Consider the following 12326-nt stretch of genomic DNA (forward strand, 5'->3'; position numbering starts at 1 on the left):
CATGGAGATGCTGTTGTTATTGCTGAGCAGTGCTTACACAGAGCCAAGGGTTTTTCTGGTTTTAGTACTCCCACACTGGCAAGGAGGCTGGGGGTGCATGGGACACTGAGAGGGGACAGCTGGGAGAGCTGCCCCCCACTGACCAAAGGAATATTCCATACCATATGGCATCCTGCTCAGTATATAAAGTGAGGGAAGAAGGAGGAAGGGGGGACGTTTGGAGTGATGGTGTTTGTCCTCCCATCTTTCCTGGAGTTGGCTGAACACCTGCCTGCCCATGGGAAGCAGTGAATTAATTCAATTTTGCTTTGCTTGCATGCAAAGCTTTGCTCTCCCTATTAAACTGTCTTTACCTTAACCCAAGAATTTTCCAGCTTTTGCCCTTCCAATTCTCTTCCCAGTCCCACTGATGGGGAGTGGGTGACCCACTGCCTGTTGCTTGGTTGCTGGCTGGGGCTAAAACCATGACAGCTGACCATTCCACCAGGCAGGAGGCAACAGGTTTAGATCCCACCAGCTCCAATTGTGAACACTTCTAGACCAAGAGGGTCACTGTTAAGTATAAAAAAATAGACATTGATATATACCTGACATTGATCATACCTGCTGATGGGGATCAAGTCTCCGAGACATTCAGCATCATCCTAGAGACATATTACCTCAGCCTCTGGGTTCAGCTAGTAACAGCCAGTATGAAGGACAGCTGGGAATGATATGCTCCTTTTCAGTGAATCTTAAATTCAACTTATAGGTGGTTGTTAGTATCCTACTTATTAACCTTACTCTCCATAACCCTGATGTTCCTTGTTTGCCCTTCTTGCAAGCTACGATTCACCTTAGACATTGACCTTTCAAACAGAAGATTTTTGTCCTGTGCATGTCTGAACTGCAAAATGTCTCCAGTAACAGTAACTAGAGAAAGCTATGACCCACACAAGGGAAAAGAACTGAAATCACTGAGGGCCTGAGCTGAATTCTGTATAACTAACTTTTCCTTTTTCATGTTCCACGGATGACATGTTGCTTTGAGACATTAGGCCAACCACTACAAGTAGCCTCTAGAAGGAGAGTGGGGTGGGGTGCTCTCCTGCCTGCTGTTTACTGCAGATGACACACCAGCTCCTGTTCTGACAACAGTCTCTTGTTCTAGAGATGCTCTGCAGTTGCACAGTTAGCTAATTATCATGCTTTAACAACATCAATGTAGTTTCCCCTTGACACAGACCAATCTCTTGAAGTCCCATCTCTGAAAAGTTTTAATGTTAAGGAAACTCATTTTCAATCTTTTAAGAGTGTAGGACTGTATTCATTGCCAAGCACAAGACTAGATGTTCAGAAGAATAAAGTAATCCTAAAGGAATTTCCTCTGCTCTCTCACGGGTAAAATATACCATAATCTCACCCATTTGTTTGCATTCAAAAGCAAAACTGACACAAAACAAGATATAAATGTAAGCAAATGACAGCATTTCTATAGCATTCTTAATATGTTTCTTAATTCACCACATTTTATTTTCTCATGGCATTTCCCATAATGAAGATTACCTGGGGGTGTCAGCGTAAAAACATCAATGTGGACAGCTGCAGCTTAATAGCCACAATAACTGTAGCTATGAAATTTTTAAGAGATGTAGTGTTTTGGTAGCAATTACAGTTATTGATATTTCTAAAATTCATTTAGGCTTTTATTGTAACTTCAGTAACCAAAAGAAATGTAGTCTATGATATGACTTTGCTAAGGATAAATTGTCACAATCTTAACGTTATTAAAAAACGTTTTTGAATGAATTTAAACTGAGAGTCATATTAAAACTTTCAATCAAAATAAATTACTCTTGATGAAAACACTGAATTAAAAATGATTTAATATTGGTCTAATTTAAATGTGAAGAATACAGTTTTATTCAATAAACCAGTAAATATTTTACCAATTAAGAACAATTAATTTTTGTTAATGCATCCAACAGAAAACATTTATTTTTGACCCTTTGGACATTGTTCAGATTAGCCTCTTGCTGAAATTTCTATTCAAGAGCAATAAACTATGATTAACTTTGAAAAGAAACAATCTGGGATTGCAAACCTACAGCCCTGTATCAGCTCCTGATCTGCCTTTGTAACCTGGGATGTGAATGTGAAGCCAATCTCGTCCTACCTGAGATTTTCTACAACCAAGAGTACCTCTGCTACCAGAAAATACCTCCTCCTCCAGAGCAACCCAGGCTCTCATCACAGGAGAGATGGTGTTTACACCTCTACTTCTTGACTCCTGCTCTGACACAGCTTCATAAAAGATTTGTTATTTCCATAGAAGTGCAAAATTTGATCCTCCCAAGCATCAATCAAGTTCCTGTGCTAGGCTTTACCACTGCATCACTCACTCTTCACTAACAGTCCTAATATATATTCTTCCTTTCGCTCTAGAGCAGCTGTTTTCAAGCTCCATGATTTTCTAGAGGACTATATAACTACTTGAAGGACATTCATTAAAGGTAATTAATTAAAAGTAAACATGCTGTCCACAAGCTGAAGTTTATTACATGAACCTCAGGCCTTATACTAGAAAAGGGACAACATGCCAGTGGCTAGAGAACAATTAAGACATAACAACCATTCAGTAATCTTGATCTTTTGACTCCCAGTATGTGCAGAAAACTCTCATAACTTCACTAATGTCTAGTTAGCATTTTAACAGTTTAACAAATTGTGTTACCCCTTCAAAATGTTTTCCAGTGAGTCGTGAAAAATGTCATGAAAACATCTCAACACCACACTGTAGCTACACAGAACCACCAAGACACAGGTTATACAAATTTCATAAATCAGATTGGCACGAGGTGTTTCAGTTGCTTTTTTCAAAAAGAACTTGTTCTTGGCTGCATTTTCCCACTTTGCACACTAGATAATCCTCACAGAACCTTACTTAATTACAACCTTCAGTCATCACAGCAACAGAAGACACCACTATTACCACCACTGTCAGTATCTCTTTAGATAAGGATGGTTTTACCCTCACTCCCACTCCCATCAAGAACAGGGAGAGGAAAATCACTGTCAAACAGAGCAGCTCTTTTTAGACTTGACTAGCAGCAGTATAAATATCCAGTTTTAATTGCTTATGTCTTCTGATATAAGTTATGCAAGAGATATCATGTGCTATTACTCAAACAATGTATCATCCTTTCCAGTATAAATGTTCCTACAAGTTTAAACTCCAAAGATCTTTTTAATACTGATTTTCAAATACACCTGTTAGCCATATAAACGCCTCGGATTTCCATAAACTAATGGATTCTACAGAAACAGTATGCAACAAGGATTTCTCTCTCAGTGGAAAAGTGTCATCTGACTGAGGAGGGAGAATTGTGTGTGTACCAAGTGATTTTGATTATCAAACAGCAGGCATAGTGGTTTTTTTTAAAATGTAGGTATATGACCTACAGACAAAGGCAGTACTTAAGTATGAAGCTGCCAAGTAATACCTTGTGCTATATATACTCGATTTTGCGCAAATGCACAGTTCTCCAAGCAGCAAACACAGCAATACACAGTTTATTACTGAAGGACCTATGGGAATCAGAAAAATCTAACAGCAAAGTCCCTGTAATTAAGAGGTATGTCTGATTCCTTCTGGAAGGCTGTCTGGGATCCTTCTGCCTGTCTCATTTCCCTTACTTCAGTTCCTAGCAGTGTATTACAGACACTGCCCTTTCCATGTTCAACATAATTTATTAGTATTAATAATAAAAACGTCTAGGACTAACCTTAGTCTCTGTTTATAATAGTCCACGTCTCCATCATCTCTCCATCTTCTTACTTTGTGCTTCCCTGGTGTGTGCTCTTCTTCCTCAGAGCTTGGAACGAAGTCAGCATCATCTTCAGCTTCTTTATTAACCTTCATCAAACACTTTCTTTTTCTTGACAAATTCTTAAGTTCATAATCAGAATCATTCTCAGCGAGATATGACGCCTGGTCTTCCTCCTCCTCTGGTGCTTCTGGATCAAAGAGCTCCTCATCAGGTACATACACTGACTCCCCACTATCATCCTCCTGTTCATGCCTGAACTTCCTGGCCTCAAGATACTTCTCTTCCTTTGGAATCCTGGCCTTGGACTGAATCCGAAGGGCATGTTTCTGAAGCTCTCTCATCTGTCTCTTTAGGCGTTTATCTGTTTTGGACAAGGCTTTACCACCTTTTTCCTTTGCAGCAGCTGCAGGAGCTACGCACTGAACATTTTTGGCTTGTGCTTTCTTCTTTGCCCTTTTGCGAAGGGATAACTTCTTTCTTTCAGATGACAGCTTAGCTTGGTCTGCTAAGTACTTCTCAAAATCAGATGCTTCATTTAGTCTTAATTGTCGTATTTTCCTCTCTGGCTTCTGAGGTATTTTAGTTCCAAATGGAGTCATCTGACCAGTACGAATAAGCTCTTCCCACTCTGTTTCCTGAGCAGGCATAAGCATACTACCAAGACATGATGGACCAGGTTCTACAACAAAAATCAGAACATACAGCATGCCTTTAACACCTTCTGTATGACTAAAACAGGACCGAGGGTGGTTCTGATTAATTCTGGCCTGAAATCTATTATTAGGGTCCAAAATTTCAAAGTAACTGTATCAGAACTGCCAGCACAGCATGCTACTGTTTATGGCCCCATTTAAAGAACAGTATCTATGATATGTTTAACAAGTAATGACGATGCATCAGACACGAAAACCCTCCACCTCCACCAACCTCCTACTGGAGCTGCTCTACCCCATGTCCTCTGTCAGGCACCACTAACTTCCTAGTTACATCATAGCACAGTAAGTTTTCACCTCTGCAAAAAACAATATAATCCAAAGATGATGTGTAGATGTCAATGGGATACAAACTTGCCCTGAAGAATAAAACTGCAGATTAGTAACTGTGGCCAAGACACAGCGAAACTTGAGTCAGAAAATCCAGACTCAGTATGCAGACAGCAGTGAGAAATACCTAGTCAAACACTGAGAGAACATATATCCTGATCTGGAAGAGATCTTATTTTTAATTTTAAATATCCCACTGCAGCCTGAAAAAGAGAAGCACTTCCCCCTTCCATTTCTAGCGATACTTCCCAACAGTGAGAAAAAACAATTTTGTTAATGCTGATTGATAGCATCCAGCATATAAAATGTAATTCAATCATGATGTTAGTCATCTTTATCAAATTAGCTGTGAAAAAATGTTAGGATTTCCAATTTATTAAGCCCAATACTCTAATGTGCCTCAGCCATCCCTACTCAGCTGAACACAGATGAACATCCATTTTTTAAAACTTCCCACATGAATATGCCAAGATCTGCAAGTCTGCAGGTGCAGAGAGTAAGTGTTCTTAACTCTGTCTTTGAAAGCCAACCACTGAAATTTATTTCCTTACTGGCAAAGATCTTGCAAACTAGCTTCAAACAAAAAAAAGGGCATTACATCAGAGTAGAACAGAACTTTCACCCTTCCGCCATACCTTCATCTTCCTCGAATTCAATGTCATTTGCTTCATCAACAAACTCTGTTACACCAAGAATTCCTTGGAGACGTTTCTGTTTTGCTTTGATCTTCTTCAGTTGTTGCTCCTTCAATGAAAATTAGATACGCAATTTAATTCATAATCTGGTTCACAAACCTGCTGTCCTTTTAAACAAGATTTAAATTACTATATTTGCAGTAATTGCAACAAGAACTTGAAACTAAAAGAAAAGTGCAAAAAAGTGTCATCACAATACCTGTAGGGCTCCAACCCACTGAACATACACAATTTTGTGTGTATGATCATCTTACCATAAGTGTACAGTAAGATCAGATTGTTTCACTTCCAAATTCCATGTGCACATTACGTATTTTTTAGGTACATCTCTTAAGGTCATGTTATGAATGTGTTGATTCTAGTGAAGGAAGCCCATCAAGCAAATTGCTGAGATGCACAGAGAACACCCAAAGCTTTGTTCATGACTGCAAGACTGGGCAACCCAGATGACAATTCCAAAACTTCTGGGATGATAAATAAATCTACTAAGCCACAAAAAACATCTGTAAGATTTACTAAGATTCATTTATCATCCCAGAAGTTTTGGAATGCTTTGTCTGAAAGAAACTAAAGTGGCAAATCAGCCCAACATCCTGATATGTGTTTGTACACATGCAAAACACTGAAAAGTGAAATGACTTAAAAAAGTCCATGTTACAGATGCTATAACAAGTAGAGTTTATTACTGCTATGAAAGAAATTCATAGCTAGTTCTTCTGTTACATTTTTTATCCAACTGTAATATCAACAACTGTATATTTACTGGTGATGTTATGATTCCTTGGTGTTGCTAACTTCCATTTGTGAAACAAAACATTCCAACCAGTAAAACAAAGACATAAGCAATGTAACCTTCCCCATTTGTAACTCCCTTCTTTGGAGGTATTTTCTTACCTAGAGAGGCACACACCGCAGTAAAAATCAAGTTCATGGCAAAATGAACAAAAAAAATGGTTCAGTAGCCTGCCCAAGTTTTCATGTAGCACTTTTCAAAACACAAAGGGCAAGTGTATTCATGTTTGGTACAATACATTATCTCTTGTGTGTATATACTGTTACCCTTGCTACCAGAGCACTTTATATGATAAAATGTGCCCTGTGTGTCAGCTCTAAGAAAATGGTTGTCTTGTCCCAGTCACTTAGTTCCCATTTGTCTCAGTAACAGAAGAATTCAGTCTTCTTTAGCAATGGTTATTTTTTTAATACTACAAAAGGAAGAGTACTAAAAAGCACTTCATGCAAAAAACGAGCTCAAGGTCAGCTTTAATTACACTGCCTGCTTCCAAACAGCCTCCAAAACACTCTTCAGGTCATTAGGACCACTTTTACAGATTACAGCTTTCAAATGGAATTTTTTCTTACACTTTAAAGACTACAGTAGATGAACTCACAATGAGGTCTGAATTTCCCCTGCAACTAACACTTGCGTAAATTACTTCAAGCAATATGAAAACAAGCAAAATATAGTGTCCAATTACATGATCATTCTTTAGTGGCAAGTCTGGTTTAATGCATTTCTTCCTACTACTTCCAGCTACTTGTTCCTAGACCTGTGCCACTGTTCAGTACTGTCCACATTGCTCTTTTAATTGGCTGAACTATGAGTATGGTGTTATCCAAGTTGCTGAAATTATCAAAGTTAAAATACAAACAAGTGAATGAGTCAGTGTCAAAAGACCTGAGACTAGGAAAAACTGTCTGAGGGCAAAGGACAGTAAGTTTTACAGTCAGGCTATCATTACAGAAAATGTTATGGTGAATTTCCCTCAGTGAGTGGATCAAGTTGCCACATTCCTGACTAGCACAAGTTTACCTTTTCTCAAATCTCCTTTCTATTCACAGCTGTAGAGGTCTATTGCTTACATTACCCTGATGCCTGCTAGACTGCTCCACAGCTCCTTAAATTTACTACTCCTGCAGAAAAAAGCTGGAGCAGTTTCTGACACATTGATGAGTTAAAGAGGCTGACAGAAAGGAGTGATTTGTACTGATACAAGATATAGACAATGAAAGAGGATTAAGGAAAGGAATATGAGAACTGAGATTTAGGTCAACTGATGAATAATAATGCCCTAACAATGCTTTGCTTATTCTGCAAATACTACTGGGAGGGATTTGATTAAATTAAAGCAAGTTAATCTTCTGAGCAGGTGCTGGAACTTCAGTTTTACAGCTTGTTCTGAAACTTGGAATAAAATAAAAAATTCAGCTCTCACTTTCACATCTTTACATTAGTTATTTAGATTTTTTGGTAGAAAATGAAACCATTTCAAAGGGAAAGAACAGCAATTGTAGACTGACTCTGAACTATGCAATTAAGAATTATATTACATAATCCAAACCTTAAGACAAAGTACAAACTGTTGGCAGCCAGAAATTAATGTAATCTAATTACCTTGTTATACTTTTGCCGTTTTACAGAATCTAGTTTTCTGCTAATATTTTTGTTCTCAGCAGCTTGAGGTGAAAGTTCCTCAATAATTTTGTTAATGTGTCTCAGAGATGTTGTACATGACCTGAAAAAAACCAATAAGATTGCAACATACTAGTAAACTCTAGAAAGAAAAAAATAGAACATTCTTCATTCAGACAATTTAGAAACTCCAGGAGATTTAAGCTACGTTTCTGAATAAGCATCTTAAATTTAAACAACCCTGGAACTACTAAACAGTTTAAAAAGTTGTATATCATAAAATATTTGTAAACTAAATTTGCCAATAGCAAAATTCCAAAGGCAAGGAAACTGAACAACCACTGTATGATGATGATAAGCAAGTGAAAGTGCTAATTTTTCTCATTCAAGGGAAACAAAATGCAAATTAAAAATCTAAATGAGAAATGCCATGTTTTCATTTTCTAAAACTGTTTTGGTCATTTGATGCGAATTGTGCTGGTTTGAAAAGCAAACCGGTGAGAGACTCTGAGTCAGAAGTACAATTTAATATGAACAACACAACAAAACAACACAAATGCAACAGTACAAAAAAAAATAACCTGACAGAGTCAGAAAATAACCTGACAAAGTCAGAAAGTGACCAGACACCCTGTCAGTCAGGGTGTAGTAGTAGTCCCATTAAATGGTGCTGCAGTCCTCCTGGAGTGATGGGTTTGTTGGAGCAGTGATCCCGCAGATCCGGTTCTCTCCTGAAGGTCCAGCAGCAGCTCTTGTCCTCTGGGAATCCAGCAGGCAAAGGGCTACCTGTGCTGGTCCAAACCCCAGTTTATATCCCTGTGAGCATGTCTGGCTCCCCACCCCTGGGGGGAGTCACCTCACCATGGGACAAGGCGCTAAGGATCACTGGGAGGATGTGTCCTGCATGGGTCCTTGACAGCCGTTAATCAGAGACAGCCCCCTGAGGGAGCCATCAGGATTGCCCTGAGGGAGGGACAAGGTGATACCGATCCCTGCCCCACCTGCTTTAACAGCCTGTGGAGATGATAATAGAATACATACCATGGATACCCCCCACACCGCAACCCAGGACACGAATATATAAGGAAACCTTGATTTTTTTACCTTTATGATGTCTCCTTTACACAAAAAGTAGATTACAAGACAGAAATGTAATTTCAGGGAAACAGACTAGCTCAAAGAATCAACAGCACATCAACATTAAACTTCCCTTGCTCATACACTACCATTTTCATGTTTCCACATACAACATGAAATTCAAGTTGAACCATGTGCTATAACCTAATACCATGTTTCTGTTGTTGAATTCATTTGCAAGCAAGAAGACACTGCCCCACTATCAGAGCAACAAATCCAGGTTTGTTGATTCAAACAGCAGAGTATTTCATAAGGATACAAATAAGCATCTCAAAGCATTGGGAAAAAAAAGTGAAAGAAAACTCTTCACAACGCCTGCAAAGTGGCTGTTATTCCCCTTCTATGCAACAAGAAACACTACATAAGTCTCCTCAACTGTCAGGGAGGAAATTGTTGGGCCAAATTTATCTTCAGCTCCAATCTGGATTCTACAACTGTTAACTCTTCCTAGGAGACATTCTACCAGCTCCCACTGCCATCTTCACATCTCCATTCTCCTTCAAAACTTTTGAACCATCCCATCCCCTCTGTCACTCCTCAGTTTTGCTGCTTTGAAGCACACCATCCTCTTGCACATCTCCTAACTTTTGGCCCTTGCTTCCTTGGTCCTAGGGTCTTCTGACACATACCACTACTGTCCAAAAAGCTTTAATTAACCAGATTCTGGGATTTAAACAGGATTTAACTCCAGGTATTTTCATTCTCCTTCTTCTGCTTAAGTGTGTTTCTACTATAGAATTGTACAGCTTCTACCATGAATGCTGTGCCAACCACTCAAAACACACTCTTTGCTTGACTTGACCTCTATTCGTGCATTCACTGTGTGATAGGATTTTAACCAAATCTCATGCTCTACTCATGTCTTTAGTTTTGTTAATCGCTCTACTCAACAAGTCAACTATACCTGTTAATCTTTTCAAAAATCAACTTTCAGACTCATGTTACAGACAAGGTTCTCCAAGTCTGCATAAACCATTTGCATCCCCTCACGTAAATCTCATTTTACAACTCTAAGTGAAAGGCGAAAATCGAGGGGTAAAAAACCCCACAGGATGCTTCATAAAGAAAAGCAGGAAAATATCAACTAACTGCCAGTGCTGTGCACCACTCTTTCAATTACCACATCATCTGACTGTAATGGTTATGCTGCTCCATTCTTCCCCTCAATACCATCTTACACATTATGTTTTCTGCTATACAACACCTGAAATTAGATTTCAGTTTTGCAAACGTACCTAATTTCTGGAAAATTACTGAAGTACATAAAATTAGGCATAAGAACTATGAAAGTTCACATGGGTAATGGAGGCCTACAGCACTTCTGAGCACTAAAAAACCACCATTAATGCAATACAGTGAAAGATAGACAATTGTTTACCTGGAATAGTTCACACGGTAACTCTACAATGAGACTAGAAAGGGGTACCAAAACTCAAACATCAGCAGCTCCTATCCCTCACAGTCTCCTACTATCAATATACCATGAAGCATTTAGTTCTTTTTGGGTGTCATTAAGTACTTCTTACAAGCACTTGTAATTGGTTGTTTTGGTAGTAGGACACTCAAGAGATGGTGTCATCCGAGTTACAGAAAGCACTTCAGCAGCAGCAGAAAACCTCACAAAACACACAGAATTGAGGAAGTGACACTTCTTCAGACTGTAACTTTAAATAACAGAGTATAATGCAGTTCTCCACTGCTCAGAAAACCAACATGCACCTTGGTAAAGTAGGAGACCAAGCAGAAAAAGGAGATGTACTGTACTCTACTGCCTTGATGCATGACTGGATTGGTCTGATGAGAGCAATCAAGCATTGTCTGAAGTGAAAAATATTTTCTCCATTTTTAAAAGGTGAGTGACTCCAAAGAGTACATGTGATCTAGTGACTCAAAACATATTTTCCTCTTCCAGCTTGTAAAACCATGAGATACCAACTCTCATCAAATAGTCACTAACAGAACAGTAAGAAAGAACACTATTTACCTTAAGTCCTCCAGTACTGACTCATATTCTTTTGCTGCATTAGCTATTTTTGCTGCTTTATTAGCTTCATTAATTGCATTATCTACTTGCTGAAGAACTCCTTGCTCCAATACATCCTGGTCATACACATCAACTCCCAAATCTTTGAGCTCAGCAGCATGTGCACTGCATGAGACTGACTGAATCTGCTGCCTGTCGATGTGTAAAACGGGGTGTCCTCTTCTGGGCACCTCCAAAGGAACAGCCATGGAGGTGGATGCCTGGCTGCCAGAGTTGAGAACTCTGATACTGTTATCCAGGTCACTGTCACAAATGCCATTTTCTTGTTCAATTCCCAATTCCTCATCATTCTGTGGGCAATTGTTGCTTGAAGTAGTAGCAGGGTCTTGTTCTTGGATACTGTGTGGCAGGTGGTTGTTGTTGTCTGTTGGCATCCTCTGCTCAAAGGCAACAGAAAATCACATCAACATGATGTTCACACATACAAAGCTCCTCATGTGCCCAAATGAAACTAAGCAAACCAGTAAGCATGATTATGAGAAATTCTTGTTTCAAAACACCTAGTACTCTACTCCCCCATAAGTCCTCCCCCCCACAGGCATCTCCACACCAACTTTCACTATCAAAAGAAGAGAGACGCCAAAATCTCTTAAGAGACAACTATGTCTAACCCTCCCGGAAGATGTTGATATGAAGACAAGTAAAACAACCTGTAAAAATTACTCTCCTTGCCAGAGAATGAACTCAATCTTGTGTGTAAATGGTCATGCTCCAGAAGACTATGAAATAACAAAAACATATGCAAATTAACACATCCAAAAGCAAAAAAGACAAGTTTTTGAAACAGGTTAAGACCTGCCAGTGAAAGCACTTATGAGAATAGTTGACTGAAAGCTTTAGTTTGACAATTCAGCTTTACAGCAGAACATAAAGCACCTTAGTTCACAGGCAAATAACCCAGGGACTGACTTACTAATGCAAGCTTGGAGCTGGTACTGTTCAGCACGTTCAGGATGAAATTCTCATCTGAAAGAATGCATTTTCTATCATTTCATGGTGAAATCAGTGTTATTAACACGCAGCAAGGCATTAATCAGGTTGTTGGGCTTCACGGGCAACTTCTCGCACGGCAGCCTCAGATCTCAGTCGCACTGGTTTTCTCCCAGCACACACCCAAGGGGCTTGGCGCTGCCTGCGGGCAACAGGTACAGCCCCGCGCACCGACCAGGGACCGCGCACCCCCCA

The 12326-nt window shown here is 39.3% G+C and overlaps 1 protein-coding gene across 1 annotated transcript in view; it reads right to left on the bottom strand.

Annotated features, from left to right (window-relative positions):
• The window catches only part of LOC103804593 (DNA excision repair protein ERCC-6-like), a 44183-nt gene extending 32668 nt beyond the window's left edge, over positions 1 to 11515 (bottom strand). The window contains exons 1-4 of the mRNA XM_009077206.1: positions 11082 to 11515; positions 7943 to 8063; positions 5488 to 5596; positions 3765 to 4488 (exon numbers count right to left, since the gene is read on the bottom strand). Coding sequence (XP_009075454.1) covers positions 3765 to 4488; positions 5488 to 5596; positions 7943 to 8063; positions 11082 to 11515 — 1388 coding nt within the window. The remainder of the gene's footprint in view (positions 1 to 3764; positions 4489 to 5487; positions 5597 to 7942; positions 8064 to 11081) is intronic.
• Between the last annotated feature and the right edge of the window lie 811 nt (positions 11516 to 12326).

The sequence above is a fragment of the Acanthisitta chloris genome, unplaced genomic scaffold, assembly GCF_000695815.1.
Source record: "Acanthisitta chloris isolate BGI_N310 unplaced genomic scaffold, ASM69581v1 scaffold30646, whole genome shotgun sequence".
Classification (NCBI taxonomy): domain Eukaryota; kingdom Metazoa; phylum Chordata; class Aves; order Passeriformes; family Acanthisittidae; genus Acanthisitta; species Acanthisitta chloris.